This window comes from Sinocyclocheilus anshuiensis, unplaced genomic scaffold (genome assembly GCF_001515605.1).
Source record: "Sinocyclocheilus anshuiensis isolate Anshui unplaced genomic scaffold, SAMN03320099.WGS_v1.1 scaffold205, whole genome shotgun sequence".
NCBI classification, from domain to species: domain Eukaryota; kingdom Metazoa; phylum Chordata; class Actinopteri; order Cypriniformes; family Cyprinidae; genus Sinocyclocheilus; species Sinocyclocheilus anshuiensis.
Genome location: NW_015536497.1, coordinates 2,792,230 through 2,812,090, shown reverse-complemented (window position 1 = coordinate 2,812,090; position 19,861 = coordinate 2,792,230). Strand labels below are relative to the sequence as shown.

Below are 19,861 nucleotides of genomic sequence, written 5' to 3'. Positions count from 1 at the left end.
GTTCATTAATTAAATTAAATTTTTATATTTAAAATATGCTCTATACAAATCACCAAGCACAATTATGTACCAAACTGCAATAATACAATTAAAATAAAAAATCTAGTTAAAACCGACAGATGAATGTTATTTTATAAAGACTACAAGAGGCTCTTATTCTGTTGCTGAATGTAAAACAACACATGCAGTTTGCATAAATAGCGTTACTTTATCTCTTCAACTTAAGCAGGGTTTGAATTGGGCCGGGGCCGTCCGGGGTTTGAGCCCCGGCACATAGACTCCAGGGCTCGACATTAACGCTTCATTAACGCCAGACTAGTAACATGATTAAAACATCAGTAACCAAAAATAACTATGTAAACACCAAAATGCAAGTATTATTCTGATTTTATTACATTTAGAGTAAGTGGTGAGTAGTGGATATAGCTACTGTATATAATGCATCTATTGACGGAATAAGGTTGCGCTGCTGAGGCGAGGCTCACGCAGCCTCTCAGGAGAAATCAAAATGCGCAACACTAAGAAACTCAGCATCCTAAGGCAAAAATTTAAAATGGAAAGTTTTTATATTTAAAATACAGTTAGTTAGGAAACATCACACAACGTTTTCACCATTACGACTGTTTAATAGTTCTATAAACAGTTCAATAAGCAAACACAATAATATTATGTCACATACATTTTAGGTGGAAACACAGCGCATCTCACAGCAAACAGCCGATTCATTGCTGATTGATTCCGTGTTTTGAACGAATCGGTTGAGTCAAAGTTTCATTAGCCCATGCATAAACATCTGCCGTTTGAACAAATCGTTTGAATGAACGACTCAATCACTCACTCATTAAACGCTCACTACTGGCACCTACTGGCGTTTTAATTTCGTTGAAAGTATCATTTCCACCATCATTTCTTGTTTGTAAATTCAAAAATATTTAAAATAATCTCATAATATTGTTTAATGCAGTTGTATTTTTCAGTGTAAATGATTAAATTTGATAACGTATAGATAATCACATTATTATAATTTAATTTATAGATCAAATGTAAGAATTTGAAATGAAAGTATTAATGAGATTAGTGGGAAAATGCCCTCTATAAAGGTTAAAAAAATGCCCTTGGATCAAATATAAAATGTATATGTCACAGCTGATAGAAAACTGATGAGAATATTGCTTAAGAATAAATAATATTTGCAAAAAAAAAAATAAAAAAAATACACACACACACACAGTTAATATATATATATATATATATATATATATATATAAGCTCGATACCATAGAGTATCCCCCCCCACATAACAAATCCCAATTTAACCCCTGTATATATATATAGATAGATAGATATAGATAGATTGATTGAAGCATCTGAAATGAAAACCATACCCATCAATTATGGAATTTAATAATAATTTATAATCATTATAATAACACACAATATATTATTTCTTATCCAAAATACAACTATTAATTTTCAGAAATCAGCCATATTTCTTTCTTCAATATATTTTTGTTTCTCCACAGGAGAGCTATTTTACCAGGCTCAGTCTCCAGACGAGGGGGCTCTGGTCACTGCAGCAAGGAATTTCGGCTTCGTATTTCGTTCTCGTACCCCAGAGACCATCTCTCTGGTGGAGATGGGCGTTCCCACCACCTATGAGCTACTAGCAGTGCTGGACTTCAACAACGTCCGCAAGAGGATGTCTGTTATTGGTGAGAGCATGATGTGTTACCCTTCAGAAATAAGCAGGGAAACATTCAGAAATACAACAATACAAAGTTAAGTAAATGTGTGTTTCTTCAGTTCGTAATCCAGAGGGCAAACTGACACTGTACTGTAAGGGAGCTGACACAATTATTTTCGAGAGGCTGCATCCATTGTCCTCCAAACTCATGGAGGTCACCACAGAACACCTTAATGTGAGTTACATTTGTGTTTCCATAACATTGTGTGAGTGTGCGAGTTACTCATGTCTAACACAATTCCAGGAATATGCTGGAGAGGGTCTGAGGACACTGGCTTTGGCTTATAAAGACTTAGATGAAGACAAGTTTGAGGAATGGAAAAAGCGCCACCATGAGGCCAGCACCTCGCTGGAGGACCGCGAGGCAAAACTGGATGCAATTTATGAAGAGATCGAGAAAGATTTGCTGGTAACGTCACCATCACACAGAATGCTGAAGTTCTGCTAGAGTGTTTGCTTCTCTAGATGTTCCTCTTTCAATGTACAACCCTAATTCCAGAAAAGTTGGGACATTTTGTAAAATGCAGTGAAATCAAGAATCTGTGATTTGTTCATTCTCTTTAGCTTTTATTAAATTGACAAAAGTACAAAGAAAAGATTTCCAAAGTTTTCACTGACTGTATTTTGTAAATATAAACAAATTTAGATTTTGGTGGCTGCAACACACTACAAAAAAGCTGGGGCAGAGGCAAAATAAAAGTGAACAGGTTATAGAATATCCAAATTAAACTATTTTGAAACTTTTTCTGAAGTTCACAGTAAGCAGGTGAACTGTAATAGGTGAGGGTTTCATGTTCAGGTATAAAAGGAGCATCTCAGTCTTTGCGAGCAAAGCTGGATCATGGCATCACTTTGTGCCAAATTTCATGAGAGAAGTGTCAAACAAATCAAAAATCACATTTCTCATTTCTCAATGCAAAGTCACAAAGAATTTAGGTCTTTCACCAACTACCACACGTAATGATATGAAAAGATAATATGATCTTAGTCTGTGTAGGGCAAGGCTGGAAACCGCAGTTGAATGTGCTTGACCTTTGAGCCCTTAGATGGCATTGCATAAGAAACCATCATGCTGCGGTGTTAAATATAGCCACATGGGCTCAGGAGTACTTCAGAAAACTGCTGTCACTTAACACAGTCTGCCGCTGCATCAAGAAATGCAACGTGAATCTCTGTTACTCTAGGAGAAAGCTATACATCAATTCTGTGCAGTGATGCCGCTGGGTTCTCTGGGCCCGAGCTCATCTCAGATAGTCAAAAAGACACATTTCAACTTGTTTCTGGGAAAAATGGACGTCGAGTTCTCAGTCCCAAAGACCAATGGGACCATCCAGACTTTCATCAGCGACAGACAAAGCAAACGTCTGTCATGGTATGGGGCTGCAGCAGAGCAAACGGCGTGGGTGACTGGCATATATGCAAGGTACCATTGACATGGAGGCATATATTGAAATTGTACAGAGTACTGCCATCAAGATGCCATCTTTCATTGGAAGTCCATGGTTATTAGATCATGCTGCATGCGCTACAACAGCGTGGTTTCATAGACACAGAGTGGATGTGCTAGATCAGTCTAGATCTGTCTCCTATTGAAAATGTATGACCAGTCATGAAAAGGAGAATCAGACAACGACGATCAGAGACTGCTGAGCATCTGAAGTCTTCTATCAAGCGAGATTGGACAAAGAATTTGCTTGCAAAACTTTTACAATTAGTATCCTCAATTCCCAAACAATTAAACACTGTAATTAAAAGGAAAATTGATGTGACACAGTGTTAAACACGCCTCTGTCCCAACTTTTTTGGAGTGTGTTGCAGCCATCAAAATCAAAATTTGTTTATATTTGCATAATAAAATTAAGTTGGCCAGTGAAAACATTGGATTTTTTTTTCTCTGTACTTTAGACAATGAAATAAAGGTTAAAGAGAATGAACAAGTAACATATTCTTGATTTTATGGCATTTCACAAAATGTCCCAACTTTTCTGGAATTGGGGTTTTAAGTCAATGGGATTTCTCTTATTTCTGAGTATCTATTCTTATGCAAAGGTTGTTTATGTGTGCATTCAGCTCCTTGGTGCTTCAGCAGTTGAGGATAAACTTCAAGACGGCGTGCCTCAGACCATTGAGCAGCTCGCCAAAGCTGACATCAAAATCTGGGTGTTGACTGGAGATAAACACATCACTTTGTGCCAAATTTCATGAGAGAAGTGTCAAACAAATCAAAAATCACATTTCTCATTTCTCAATGCAAAGTCACAAAGAATTTAGGTCTTTCACCAACTACCACACGTAATGATATGAAAAGATAATATGATCTTAGTCTGTGTAGGGCAAGGCTGGAAACCGCAGTTGAATGTGCTTGACCTTTGAGCCCTTAGATGGCATTGCATAAGAAACCATCATGCTGCGGTGTTAAATATAGCCACATGGGCTCAGGAGTACTTCAGAAAACTGCTGTCACTTAACACAGTCTGCCGCTGCATCAAGAAATGCAACGTGAATCTCTGTTACTCTAGGAGAAAGCTATACATCAATTCTGTGCAGTGATGCCGCTGGGTTCTCTGGGCCCGAGCTCATCTCAGATAGTCAAAAAGACACATTTCAACTTGTTTCTGGGAAAAATGGACGTCGAGTTCTCAGTCCCAAAGACCAATGGGACCATCCAGACTTTCATCAGCGACAGACAAAGCAAACGTCTGTCATGGTATGGGGCTGCAGCAGAGCAAACGGCGTGGGTGACTGGCATATATGCAAGGTACCATTGACATGGAGGCATATATTGAAATTGTACAGAGTACTGCCATCAAGATGCCATCTTTCATTGGAAGTCCATGGTTATTAGATCATGCTGCATGCGCTACAACAGCGTGGTTTCATAGACACAGAGTGGATGTGCTAGATCAGTCTAGATCTGTCTCCTATTGAAAATGTATGACCAGTCATAAAAAGGAGAATCAGACAACGACGATCAGAGACTGCTGAGCATCTGAAGTCTTCTATCAAGCGAGATTGGACAAAGAATTTGCTTGCAAAACTTTTACAATTAGTATCCTCAATTCCCAAACAATTAAACACTGTAATTAAAAGGAAAATTGATGTGACACAGTGTTAAACACGCCTCTGTCCCAACTTTTTTGGAGTGTGTTGCAGCCATCAAAATCAAAATTTGTTTATATTTGCATAATAAAATTAAGTTGGCCAGTGAAAACATTGGATTTTTTTTTCTCTGTACTTTAGACAATGAAATAAAGGTTAAAGAGAATGAACAAGTAACATATTCTTGATTTTATGGCATTTCACAAAATGTCCCAACTTTTCTGGAATTGGGGTTTTAAGTCAATGGGATTTCTCTTATTTCTGAGTATCTATTCTTATGCAAAGGTTGTTTATGTGTGCATTCAGCTCCTTGGTGCTTCAGCAGTTGAGGATAAACTTCAAGACGGCGTGCCTCAGACCATTGAGCAGCTCGCCAAAGCTGACATCAAAATCTGGGTGTTGACTGGAGATAAACAGGGTAAGTTCACTCACTTACTTGCAACAAATTGAGCTTTTACTGGCTGCTAAGCCCTCTCAAAAGAGGCCAACCTGCTGGTTTATGCTGGTTTGGTGCTGGTCTAATTGATGTTTTCACTACTGTTCATGCATACCATTGCAACGTCCCATAGAGACGGCTGAGAACATTGGTTATTCTTGTAATATGCTGCGAGAGGAAATGAAAGAGATCTTCATAGTGGCCAGCAACACAGCAGAGGAAGTGCGAGAGGAGCTTGTGTGAGCAGGAAAAAGATGTCACCAGAATCAGGGGATGAGCCACCCATTGAGAAGAGCAGATTTCTGGGTAAAAAATCTCAGGTGGTGGAAGACGAGAAGGTCGATGGAGAGTACGGACTGGTAATTAATGGCCACAGTCTGGTAAGAGAAATCTAAGTTTTATTAATCGAAAAGAGGACCCATTTCTCATCTTCTTCAATAAGTTGATTTGTAGAAAATGGTTTTAATCCTTGTATCTCCCAATACTCTGTGCCCAGGCATTTGCTCTGCAGAAGGACATGCAGTTGGAGCTCTTGAGGACTGCATGTATGTGCCAAACGGTCATCTGTTGCAGGGTCACCCCTCTCCAGAAAGCTCAAGTGGTGGAACTTGTCAAGAAGCACAAGAAAGCTGTGACTTTAGCTATTGGAGATGGAGCCAATGACGTCAGCATGATCAAAAGTGAGTGTTTCTCAGAAGGAGAGAGGGCATGATTAAGATTATATGCACTCTTAAGAAACAACTGGGAACTTTACAATATAAAGTGTAGTGTGCTAATAACGCTTACCAAAATTGTCCGTTTAAAAATATATCCAATCTTTCAACTCCTCATGACCTCTATAGCTGCACATATCGGCGTTGGCATTAGTGGGCAGGAGGGCATGCAGGCGGTTCTCTCCAGTGACTTCTCCTTCGCTCAGTTCCGTTACCTCCAGCGCCTCCTGTTGGTACATGGCCGCTGGTCCTATCTGCGCATGTGTAAGTTTCTGCGCTACTTTTTTTACAAGAACTTCACCTTCACCTTCGTCCATTTCTGGTACGGCTTCTTCTGCGGCTTCTCTGCACAGGTGAGATGGAATGTTTTTCAATCATATCACATGAATTTGGTTTACAGTTTAGTGATGGACCAGGCCGGTTAATCAGATGATGTTTGGTCATTTTGAGAAAACTTTGTTGAAATGTACACTCTACATACCGTTATTTCTTTTTTTAAAATTTAATACTGAGTTTAATTAATTTCAATTCAGAAATTATGTGTTCTGTATTTGATATCATGAAATGATGTACAGTACAGTCTAAGTGAAACGCTTGTATTTTTCTTAATACCTTAAATTACATTAATACTATTTATTTTAAATATACATATTAGAACTTTTATTTTATATTTATTTTTTTAATTAATTTGTTTTTTAAATAATTATAAATTAGATATTAAAACAGTACATATTTATACAATTATGCATACACTAAAAATATTTTTGAAGTTGTAAATAAAATAATTATTGAAGTATGTTTTACAAGAAAATACAATTGTAGTTTTTCTACTGCAAAATTTCATGTTTAATTCAATGTCACTTTCAGATTCTTTGTAACTATTTGTAAAAAAAGTTACTAGCAATGGTGAAATTTTTTTTTTTACACCATTTTTTCTGTGTAATATTTATGTATTTTTTATATATTGTATATTTTTTCAAGAATTAATTCCAATTTAAATTAAGCTTATCAATTAAAATGTTATGATCAGCAAAACAATTTGAGTGAAAATGTGAACTATAAAATTTTCATGAACTTTCAGAATGTTTTAGCATACATCTTACAAATTACATTGTTACATTTTTGTGTTTTCTGCTCTCTTCGTAGACTGTGTATGATGAGTGGTTCATTACGCTCTACAACCTGGTATATACGGCTTTACCTGTTATTGGCCTCAGTCTCTTTGATCAAGTATGTCATATATCAATATACCACACCCCTGGATTAGCATGCAACATTCAGCATCATTGAACTAAATTCATTCATGAACATGTGTGCATGTGCAGGATGTAAATGACCGCTGGAGTTTCCAGTACCCCCAGCTGTATGCTCCGGGTCAGCTGAACCAGTATTTCAGTAAGATGGCCTTCGCGAGGATCCTGCTGCACAGCTGCTACAGCTCACTCATCCTCTTCTTCGTCCCTTGGGCAGCCATGTGTGACACCGTCAGAGATGACGGCAAAGACATCGCAGATTATCAATCCTTTGCCCTGCTAGCGCAGACCTGCCTGCTCATTGCCGTCAGTGTGCAGGTAAACTCTCATTCAACAGTACACACACACACACACACACACACAAACAAAATGCACAACAGTCATTGAGAATTACCATATTTACATCAAATCAAAAAATTTGTAATCTCTATACTTTAGATTTTAGCAATGCATTGGTTCAGTCAATTCATATTGGACACATCCTGAATAGTGACCCCAAAATTATTGAACTTTTTTTTTTTTTATATTGTGGCTTAAGAATCCATTTTTGAGATCTCTGTACTGTATACTGTAACATTCAAAAGTTTGGGGTCTATAAGATTGTTTAATGTTTTTGAAAGAAATCTCTATTGTTCACCAAGGCTGCATTTATTTGATGAAAAATACAAAACAAAAACCTGTAAAAGTGTGAACTGTTATTACAACTTAAATGAGCTGTTTTCTATTTGAATATACTTTAAAATGTAATTTATTCCTGTGATGCAAAGCTGAATTTTCAGCACCATTACGCCAGTCCTCAGTGTCACATGATCCTTCAGAAATCAGTCTAATATGTCTAAGAAACATTTTTCTTATTATTATCAATGTTGAAATCAGTTGTGCTAGTTTATATTTTTGTGAAACCCAACCGTGATACATTTGTCCAAGATTTTGGATGAACTGAAAGTTCAAAGAACAGCATTTATTTTAAATACATATCTTTTGTAACATTATAATTGTCACTTTTAATCAATTTAATGTGTCCTTGCTGAATTACAGAATAAAAAAAAATTGACCCCAAAATTTTGAATGGTAGATTACATGTCCTCATGCATACAATACAAATGTTTCTGTGTGTTTAAGCTGGGTTTGGACACATACTATTGGACAGCAGTGAATCAGTTCTTCCTGTGGGGCAGTCTGTCGGTGTATTTTGCCGTCACCTTCACCATGTACAGCAACGGCATGTACTTGATCTTCACATCCTCTTTTCCTTTCATCGGTGAGTGTCCGTCCATCACAACCACATCCACTCATCCTGCTGTTTGTGTGTTTTAAGCAGCTCCAAATGACACAATCTTTCTCAGGCACTGCAAGAAACTCCCTGAACCAGCCGAACATGTGGCTGACCATCTTCCTGACCACCATATTGTGCATATTGCCTGTGGTGGCAAAACGGTTCCTCTTCATACAGCTCAAGCCAGCTATCAACGACAAGGTGGGTTCAAGTTTTGTTGTCACCTCAACTGATTCAAAATGCAATATATCAGTGTTGTAGTATTTGAGACAGAGTCTGAGACCATATTTTCATGGATCTTGGTCTTGTCCTTGATTCATGCTTGACTCCGACACGACGCTTGACTTGGACTTGTATGAGCTGGTCTCCACTACAACGCTGCAACATATGAACCCAAGAGAAGAATATTGTATGATGGAGTTTTTCTGGCATCACAGGCATCTTGTACTACATGTTTACTATTTATAGTAGTTCTGCTCCAAAACTGCATTCAAACTCTCTCAGGCAATGTGCCAGTTCTCGACAGGATGACAATGTGAGATCTTCCTCCTTTAATGAGTAGAACGCATGTGTCGAATGAGTCAGAGCTGTGGGATGCAGTGGCACGGCTGCAGCACAGCATCATGCTGAGACATAATGTCAAGGTTATTTCTGGAATCCACAATCAGTGGTGTCACAATCTCATGAGCAGGAGTCATTCAGACAAAATGACTACAATTGTGAGCCTTATGCTTGTTCCTTCTTCCTGTTTTTTCAATATTAATGATATTCTTTCCTTTCAGTATACTGCATATTTTCTTCTTGTTCTTCTGCTCTACAGGTGCGCCATAAGGTCAGACAGGCCAAAGCTGTGCCTTTACCACCTCCTCGCAAATTCCCTCGACGACGAATCAGTACAAGACGATCTGGTTATGCCTTCTCTCATGCTCGCGGCTATGGAGACCTTGTCACCTCTGGACGCTTCCTGCGAATTCCAGTTAAGACCAGACCGGCTCTTTTCCCCCACACTGACACGCCGGCTGACAGCACACCTCAGACATATTGAACCATCTTCGAGGAGGCTCAGAGTCCCTAAAGGTCCTTATTCTGTTTATTCACTTGTGATGACTTACCGTCAAGCTTGATTTCACCTTTCGGCAATGGTAATATTTAAATAATAAAGGAGAGATATTCTTAGAGGGGCTTCAAATATTTCACATAGGAGTAAGTGAGATTGTGAAGTGAAGCTGTGAAGCTTTGAATCAGTAAGAAGCTGGTTTTAGCTGTGATTAGTGGCTGAATATCATGTTATATGTATAGGTTTCTTAATGGTATATTAACAACACCTATGTACACAGAAACACTTGACAATCAATCACCCATATGCTTCTCATGTATTAAGACCAGGGGACATAATCTATCCACATAAAAAGAGGCCTAGAGATTATTCAAGAAGAGCTTCAAACAAGCAGATTTCATGTGCTTTTAATTGTTTATGACAGTTTCATAGATGTTTTTTTTTATCAATGAATGTTTGAAATGGTAACCAAATTGCTTTGATATGACATCCTACTTTATCATGTTTTGTACAAAGATGCAAATGTGCCATAAATACAATAAACTTAAAAACTACAAAAATCTTAATGCATTTTTATCGTATTTGTCTAATTTCTATATGTATCATCAATCAGATTAAATCTATTTTATTAGTATTTGTGGTAATACATGTTCAGCACTCAGCTCAATGCATTTGTGGAACAAACCATTTTAATCAAATAATTCAAATTCATTAATCAAATTTTTTAGTTAACTATAATAAAATATATGCATCCATTTTATATTAAGTGTCTTTAACTACTATGTAATAACATTTAAATGAATAATTTGATATAATGTACTTATTGTGTACATTGCACATTTTTACAGTACATTGTACTTATATGAAAAACTGCATGTAATTACATCTTCATTTCTGTAGTTATATCTATAATTATACTATAATATAATATAACTATAATTCTACCCCTACCCTTAAACCTAACCATATCACAAAACCTGTTCCTAACCTTACACATATTCCACCTCAAAATCAGCTATACAACTTGAACACGACAAGTACATTGTACTAAACAATTATTTTTTTCTTTTTTGTGACACGTACTGTACATAGCAGTTAAAGACACCTACTATAAAGTGGAAGCAAATAAATAAGCATAAAGTAATCTTATGAGGAAAACATTTACAACAAACATAGTGTCTCTTTTGGAAACTGCATCTGTAAGAACACTTTGCATGCCTGTCCTTAATAATAATGTTTCATAGTTTTGAGCTTTCTTCTAGTATGCTTTTAAGACTTTGAGCCCAGTTCTCCAATTATCATTATGTTGCCTTCATGTCCATATCGAAACAAAATGACTACAAGGTTGATGGAGTGCTCCAGTTTGTCATTGTTTTCTGCTTGACTGCACTGGATGACCTTGATGAAAATGTACAGGAGGTTTGAGTGACAGGCCACTTGTCCTAATGAAGCTCTGAATGATGCATACTCTTCGATTTTACAAAAGCATTACATGCAGACAACTATATTTACTGTAGAGTTAGTTATTATACTTCCCAGTAAACAAGGGTTAAAGTACTGTTTATAGTACAATTTTATTTAATCAGATTTGAGCTTTTACCATGTGACATAAATTTGCACATATGCATCATTCAGTATAAGCTATCTATCCTACAGTTGTTCTTAGTTGATTAGAAACGATGGCATACAAATATTTTGAGTCATCTTCTAGTTCTACTAACTATTTCTACTATTTAGGTCAGTAGATTACCAGTAAAGCCAGTGAGCTTTTTGATATATAATCTGATGAGATTGTTGTTGTTTACCATGTGAATGGTGGATACAAATCATGAGCTGTTCCCAAATGCATTGTTGAATTGAGAGACAGAGGCAGTCAGGTTAAAGGATTTAGCCACCTTTCCCAGCAGTGCCTACAGCAGATGTTAGTGTTATTATCCATATCCATGCGTCATCAAAGGCAAGAGTCTCTCAAATTGTTATTAGAGTGACATCTGGGGGATGATGACAACCAAAAACAGTTAATTATTGTGGCAGACAAACTTGCCTCTTTCCCCTCTTTTTTTTTTTTTTTGGATTAAATTGAATAGGATAAAAGATATTTACTACATATATAATGCTGAACAGTTCCTTCATGTAATTGGTTTGGGTGAACCAATCATTTAATCTGAAAATGTGATCCAGTTCACAACACCAGTCTAAATGATTTGTGATTCATAAATGATAATTCCATTTGTGGCAGTTAACAGCTCAATGGAAATGAACATTTTTAGTAAATAATTGGCTCCTTAAAGTTCTTTAGAAGATTTGGATTATAGTGCCTTTGGAATATAATGAGTCATAAGGACTACTTTTATCATTCTTTTGTGTCCCTTTTGAGGCTTGTAAACTCCAGTTCCCATTGTAAATTGCATGGAAAAGAGCAACCAGCAGTCTTCAAAACATCTTTGAGTTCCACGGAATGAAAAGTCATAGGGGTTTGGACTGACATGAAGGTGAACTATTCCTGTAAACCTTTCTAAAAATAGGCTTTCTACCATCATCTTTTCTATGTCAGAGATCTGCTTAATTTTGAAACATTAGCTTCTCATTGTCTCAATTTTCTGTTCCAAGTCTTCTTTTTAGTACGAGGCAGTCTTCATTCCCACCCCTTTGTTGAAATCAGAGGCAAATCTGCCATCCCCTCAAATATGATCCCTCAACAACAAACCACTGAGCATGCTCAGTGGGGTCTGTGATGCTGTTGCTATAGGACTGTGGGGCTTAGAACCACTGTACTGGGGGAGGAGGGAATGTGTGAGGAACAGATGAGCTGTGAGGAGTGCAGAGCAGAAAGAAGTGTGACTAAAGAGGAACTACAAGAGGGACGTTGCCTGTTTCCTATCTTTTCATTTTTATTTTCCTGTGTTTAGCCTCTGCTGAGTGGATGTAGAGCATTAGGTTGTGATCATGCGGTGTGTTTGCTCCAGTTACTGTGCAGACAGAATGAGAGTGACTGAAAGATGGAGGTTTACGGCTGGGTGAGTTGATGCAGTTGCCCACGTTAACAGCCTGACCACAGAATCCTAATTTACTGTTAACTAAACATAGAATTTTAGGGCTGGAATTTGGGGGAAAAAAAGCATTGAAAGAATTTATTAACTTGATTAAAATTACAAACTGTTTGTTCAACTTTTAGCTGTTGTTTGGGAAAAAATGGTATCTTCAGAAGTTAGCAAAATATGACACTTTTTTTATTAACTTTATTTTTGGGACATTCTGACATGTCCTCATTTGGAAAAATGACTCATACATAAAAGTTAAATAATGCTGTTTTTAAATCGCAATAGGTTTTTTTAAGGGTTAGTCAGTAATGATTTATAATTACAAAACGAGAAGTCTATGCTATGTCCTCATGTAAATAGATTAGGTTTATGTGGTAGTTAATATATTTAGCTCAGTATAAAAACAACTGAATTCAATAGAAACTCCACACAGATACAACAACAAACATGCTTTTGTTGTTGCTTTTGTGTCTAAAATGTTATATTTTTAGGTTTGGGTTAATCTATTGTCATATCTGGTTTATTCTGTATCTGGTTAATATTGTAATTGTGATTGTTTGATTTATTGGTTTGTACTGAAAGGTGAATTTAAGGTTGAAAAAGTATTGAGTGATGATTTATATGAAAGCATTATTATAGATAATACCCTTAATGCCTATTTTGTCCTTTAGATTCTGGCTTGAAAGCAGTGAAAATGTGGCCATATGAGGTTACAAGAGATTTTGCTGAGTTTTGCATTCACATGTTTATGCCACTTAATCAGCCTGCCATGCAAGAACTGATGCTTTGAAGTGCTGGTGCTTAGAAAATGGATGTCTCCCCAAAGTCAGGAGAAACTCTGATCGTGTGCCACATCCATGGCCAGTCTTTTGGGTGGCACCTATATAACTCTGTACAGACATCCAAACAGCCACGCACTTTGAATCTAACCCACAGTATATCCCTGCCTGAGAGGGGAGATCTGCCGAGGGAAGCACTTGACTATGGCAGTCTAAGCCACACAAGCAAGTTAAGTTCAACAGAAGCAGAGGACAAAAAGAGGACTGAAAATTCTAGAGGATATGAATCGTCCCCAATGCTTCGTGCTCTGTCAGAGAACTCTCCATCGACCAGTCCTCAACTGAAAAAAGAGCCATCGCTTTGCAGAGGTACTCCCAAATGGCAAAACCTCTTCATTCCTGAATCAGAAGTTAATGAGGATGAAGAGGACGAGGACTCGGATGGAGACAACTTGCACAAGTACCATGAGGGGTCATCCCTTCAACTACAAGGAAATGTGACTCAAAGTAATACGAATCCTTTTAGCCAAGTTAAAGAAAACAAAGAACAAGAGAGGGAGTTTGATACAGGTTGCGGGGATTGCAGGGATAGCAGAGCAACCCCTGTATTAATGGACTGTGATGAACAGGATTGGGGTGATGAGGGAGACTTCAGTAACCATACTCTCGAGGAACCTGATAATAGCTGGGCTCCAACGGAAAACCTTATCGAATCCATTACTCAAAACCAAACAGACTATATCACTGACTCTTCCTGTAACAGCTCAGATGGAGTACTAGTTAACTTCAGTGCCATCTACCACAAAACCAACAACGTAGTTCCTGCAACTCCACTAAATCTAGATAGTCCTGGATCTGGTACAGTGTTTCAGGACAGCTCAAACCCTTTGCCCAGCTGGTCATCTCACAGCACTGATCTAAACTGCAACATCTACCCATTCAACTCTGATGGCTTCCCATCAATGGAAATTTCTGACCTCACTATGTGTCTGAAGAGTCAGGCACGGTTAGCAGGTTCCACTCAGAATTACTATAAACTGGTGACGTGTGACCTATCATCCCAATCTTCACCTAGCCCATCTTGGTCCTCTTTGACTAGTTTCTCTGAGACTCAAAGCCAGAGAAGCTGTTCTCCATCTTCCGAATATTTCCTATTCGGACATTCAGAGGAAGAGGAAAGGGAGAAGCCAAAGGTTTTCCAAACTGAACACAAGGTATGTATACCACTACCATACCATACCTATACTAATGCCAAGATTCAGGGCTTTGATTAAGGGATTAATGTGTAACATATGCTGTCTGTGAATTACCAAATACATCGGTATTTATTTATCTAAACCTACAATCCAAAACCTCTCTTCCATCCAGAAACAGGATGATTCAGAGATGGCAGCAAAGTTCCTGAGTGCTGACAATAGTAGTCAATCCAATCCAGAAGGTAAGAAACTTAAAAAAAACATATATTTTGCATTCAGTTCTTGGTTTTCAAGACAGTTTTTCACAACTTTTTCTTGTGTCTACAGGTACATGTGCTTCATTCTCAGATGTTGTGCGGTACACAAAAGCACAAAGGCCCACCTCTCTCCCCATCCAGCCCTTTGTGCTTCAGGCACCCTCAGGAAAACAACAGACCAAAGCACTTGGTTCCCTTCTTAATCAGTACATTAGCTACAAGTACAGCAGGCCTGGGCCATCCAAAGCTACTTGCAAAAGCAAGGCATATCCACATCATAAGCAACCCTCACCTCTCAGGAGTTCCTCTAACATCCACCTGGAGGCAGCGATCAGTTCAGACACTTGTTCCACCTGCACATCAAGTCCTATTTTGCCCCTTAACCCCGTCCAGTGTACCCAGCACTGCACACTATTGGGGCTCATTCACCAGGACAGAAATCCACATATGAGTCCAAATATTAGACCAAGAAGCCCTCAAAGCCCAGAGCAAACAGATGGGAGTCCAAATGCCTGCTTAAGACAAACACAGTTAAGCCAAAAACATTCTTGGTATGGAAAACAAGATCCTCAGAACTGTCCACTAGAGCAGGTTCCCATTGTTCAGCCTCAAACTCCACCAGTAATCAAAGAGGAGACTACAGGTCCTTTGGATGCATCCTTCCCTTTACATCAAAACCCCTCCCCTGCAATTACCTCAGTCACCTCCTTGACCTCTATCACCTCCCTCATCTCTCTACCAGGCTCTGGACAGAAAGCCCTTTGGCCTTTTGAAGCTTCATCAAAGGTCTGCACCAATGAAGAACTTAACACCAACGCTCAACACATCTTTAGATCAAGGAGGTCACCTTGTAAGTGTCAATGAATTGTGTTATGGGTTCCATTTATTTAGTTTACTGATGTACATGTTCTGATCTTATTCTCATATATGTGTGAAAAAACTTTGTGCAAACGTTTTAACACAGGAATTCATAGGTTTGCAGCTACAATTTATACAAAAATATATATAAAAAAATCTGATATCTGAATCTGAAAACAAGATGGTAAGAAAAAATTATGTATTTATGTCAATTGTATGCATGCTTCCTCAACTCTGCAGGTGTTATGAGGGAACGTCAACATGGTGACTCATTCTTCATGACTGACAGACCCCCTGAAGAGTTCTGCCTCTCCCCAGAAGCCCCTTCAGATCTTCTTTCAATTGATCTTCTGCACAAGAGAAGTGAGATGATGAATAATCAGATTCTGCATAGATAAACAACCACATTTTCCCTAAATTTTTACGTCACTATTATCAATTGCTAATATGTTCTGTTTTTGTATAGCAATATGCCTATGATTTGTTTGAAGATCTATGTGAATATGAAAATTTCTACAGTAGCTTTTACCACTTAGAAATTCCAAATGCAGAAAATACTCTAGAAAAGTGAAATACAATACTTTCTCAGTATGCCATTGAAGGCAAAATCCCTTCTGTTACAGAAAGATACAGAGTGGATCTCTGCAGCATTGCCTCTGCTTCCCTGAAGGGGAAAATGTGACCTACTTATAACTCTCACTGCCATGGATTGGCTAACACACTCGGCATGTTAGTGTGTGTGTGTGTGTGTGTGTGTGTGTGTGTGTGTGTGTGTGTGTGTGTGTGTGTGTGTGTGTGTGTGTGTGTGTTTCTATGTGAGCACACGTGCACTACTACATGTTCCTTTTATAGTAGGTTTCATGTATCTTTATATAAAGTTGTTCTTGTCCTTTAGGGGTCTTTTGATATCAAGATTGACAGAAATTACCTAAAAGTACAGCATTTTAAAATAATTTGCATTGTGTAAATATTTATGCATGTCCTAAATTCCCTTACAAATTGTCAGGTTGAATGTTGAGGGATCAGAAACAACGTATAAAATATGTTTTAATGAATTTAAATCTCTACCTCACTCATACCTCTCCCATTTCCTTCTGTTTTTCCGCAGGTATGTTGAAAGCTGTGAGTTTGCCAGTGGATCTCATAATGGCTCATTTCAACTCAAGACGAGACCCAGAAGAAAAGGTAGAACAAGGAGTCAAAGAAATTCAAAAATGTCATAAAAGTAACATGGATAGTAGATAGATGTATGATTGACTAAAAGAAACGTCAAATATTACAGATGGGTATAAACGGGGTTTGAAATGAACAGCCGCCAACCTGCCAAATGTGGGTAAAAATCAGCTGTGGCAGGTAATGCTGTCAAATCACTAGCCAATTGGGCAGGTTACTGTACTTCGTAAATTATGTTCACTCGTTAATTTCTTGGGGAAGTTCATATAAACCAAATCTGCACAGATTTAGCACAAAAACTGAACTTGTCATCATGATATATTAAATACAGCATAATTACAGCGTAATATATCAGTCATCGTGATATATTAAATACAGCGTAATTGCACAGCATCTATGCATATCTAGCTTACTTCAACGTACCCATCCTAATTAGACAATAAAATTGTTTTGTATTTAGTGTAATGTACAGACATAGAGTCCTTTTAGAAGAATAAGATGTCTCAATCAGATGTCTTAATTTGTTTTGTAATTTTGTTTTCAGATCAGACTGGGAAATAGTTTACTGTGCACCACTATGAGCTACCTTGTCCTTAAAAAGCTCTGCCCTGCAATCCAGAACATCCTTCAAGACGGATTGAAAGCCTATCAATTGGACTTGATTATTGGACAACGACGCAACAAACTATGGAACGTCGTAGAGGCCACTGCACGACCAGGTCTGTGTGAGCCAATCAGATGAAAAGCAAATGAAACATATTCATTATCAGAGTGCTTTCAAAAGCTAATTAGAAACTGTTTTTTTTATGATTGCCAATATTCACAATCTTCACAGGCTCGTCTACCCGACTGTCTGACAGCTTGGTGTCTGTAGTAAAAAAATGTTCCCAGTTACCAAGTCGCATGCGGCTCAGTGTCTTTATCATAGATCTGCTAAAGTAGGTCAAACGCTGAAAACATTTGCACAAATTTATGCCACAGTACAGTTAGCTAATGAAAATATTGCTTTTTAGCTTGCATGCTTTGGAATTCTGGATCCGTCATTTATACACATGCGTTGGTGAGTATTATGATGTTTAGAGACAATTGTAAAGGAGTGCTCCAATACTTAATTCCTTAACATTTTATATGCAACTCTTTTCAAGATGTTGTGACAGAACACTATCACCAATGGGGTTTCTTGGCTCTGGCCCAGGGGCCAACTTATAGACCACTGTTCCAAGAGCTGCTTCTTTTGCTGCAGCCACTCTCTCTGCTGCCATTTGACCTCCATCTTCCATCCGAACCTCACCTTCAAAGTAATGAAAAGCAAACGAACAGAGCACCCCTGCCTCAATGGCTTCTTGGCCAGTCAGCTCAGATCCTGGAGATGAGCTCGATCCAGAAGAACAGCAGGAGTCCAACAGGTCACAGTGATGCCTTCAGTAAAAGGGTAACTGATGGATTTTGGCTCAATCAGACACCCATCTCAGAGTGTGAAACACAGAAGAAAGAGGATGAAGCAACCAGAATGGAAAACAGTGAGATGTCACAATCTTCATCAAGTCCTCTAGAGGACAAACACTTTAGTGAGCTGCGTTGGGCCAGGCTCTTCGGCTCTAGAGTTGGAACACCAATTGGCCCACAGAAGGCACAAAAAAACATGAGTGGACCTCTGAGAAGTAGGTTAGTAACCATGATTCTTCAAAACTTCTCATAAATTCACTTTGTTAGCTTTGGTTGTCTTTATGTCAGAACATTTGTCTTCCTCCAGGCGGCCCTCAGAATGGCTGAAGCTTGGTGCATCCAAAGTGGATCTGCTTGCGCATTCAGTATGGACAGGGAAATTGCCAGAGGCTCATCTGAATGGTAACCATGACGGAGATACACCAAATAAAGATGAAATATTAACTCTAAAGAGCCAGCAAAGAGTCTGATTTTAGCTAGACAGAGTAAAGCACAATTAATCCAAAATAAACTTTACATAGCCAACCGACTCATACTGTACAATCCAATACAAGTGCACCATATCTGTTCCCGGATGGAATGCTGCCTTAGTGATTTACCAATCAGGACAAGTTGTATTATAACTTGGTCTTTAAAAGGTAACAAAATATTCACTAGCTTTAAGCATCAATGATGATGAAATAATTTTTTTTAGTTTAAATGTATAACACATAGTACAATGCAGAGTATAACATGAATGGATATTGTCTGCCAGCAATCAAGCACAAAACTGGAACCGAGGTCCCAAGATGTCTTTTCCGACCAAACTCTGCACTTTATCTCTGTCTCAGGTCATTAGCTGTCATGTAAATCTAGTCATATAATTTCTGCTGTTGTTGAACTAGTTGGCATTATAAACAAAATACTTTTCCTCATAGTCTGTTTGAAATAGTTTCTGTAACTTAGCCATGTCCATGCATGATAAAGAAGCATTAATGTCTATGCATGACAAACTAATAGTTTTCCTTTTCAGTATTCTGTGAATTACAACGGCTGGTTTTATTGCATTTTTGCATGATGAAATCAATTAGATAGCTACTTTCTTTAATAAAGATGCATGCTAAGTATCTATATATTATTGTTTCAACAGCAGGACTAGTTCAGTAGTGATATTTGTTGATGACATTTGCCCAAGCATGACCCCTGATGTTTTTGACAGAAAGACGGACAAGAGCTCATTGAAGATGATGGTTTGATTATGAGTGAGTTTTAACGGCAGTGGTTTTTCTATTTCCTGATATTAAAGTTGTGCCTAATTGGAAACTTGTGATGATAAAGATTTGTTGAGTCCTTAATGTTTGTATTGTGTGCTTTTGTGTATGTGTGTGCAAGAAGAAGGTTATAAAAAGCATGTCTTTTGAAAAAATAGATTTCTTTTAGTTGACTTGTCAGTGATCACACCAATTCCTTTCAAAATTCCACTTTTAAAGTTATTATGGTACATTCACTTAAATATGACAACACTAACTCAACAGCTACATGTTGCTTGTTAGA

The 19,861-nt window shown here is 37.9% G+C and overlaps 1 protein-coding gene and 1 pseudogene across 1 annotated transcript; both read left to right on the top strand.

Moving 5' to 3' along the window:
* Positions 1 to 10,127, top strand: part of LOC107688064 (phospholipid-transporting ATPase ID-like) — an 18,808-nt pseudogene extending 8,681 nt beyond the window's left edge.
* A 2,454-nt stretch (positions 10,128 to 12,581) lies between these two features.
* On the top strand, positions 12,582 to 19,791 carry LOC107688012 (iporin-like). The gene is made up of 11 exons (XM_016485560.1): positions 12,582 to 12,595; positions 13,291 to 14,612; positions 14,767 to 14,836; positions 14,922 to 15,701; positions 15,950 to 16,072; positions 16,818 to 16,894; positions 17,427 to 17,601; positions 17,718 to 17,820; positions 17,896 to 17,942; positions 18,028 to 18,547; positions 18,636 to 19,791. Exons 2-11 carry the CDS (start codon positions 13,428 to 13,430, stop codon positions 18,796 to 18,798), a joined length of 3,243 nt encoding a protein of 1,080 aa, XP_016341046.1. The 5' UTR covers positions 12,582 to 12,595; positions 13,291 to 13,427; the 3' UTR covers positions 18,799 to 19,791.
* Positions 19,792 to 19,861: the final 70 nt, after the last annotated feature.

Excerpts from the sequence above, each read along its gene's own strand:
- LOC107688012 (XM_016485560.1), top strand. The coding sequence starts at position 13,428 with ATGGATGTCTCCCCAAAGTCAGGAGAAACTCTGATCGTGTGCCACATC. Across the intron at positions 14,613-14,766 it reads TTTTCCAAACTGAACACAAG|AAACAGGATGATTCAGAGAT; the intron begins GTATGTATACCA and ends TCTTCCATCCAG. Across the intron at positions 16,073-16,817 it reads TGATCTTCTGCACAAGAGAA|GTATGTTGAAAGCTGTGAGT; the intron begins GTGAGATGATGA and ends GTTTTTCCGCAG.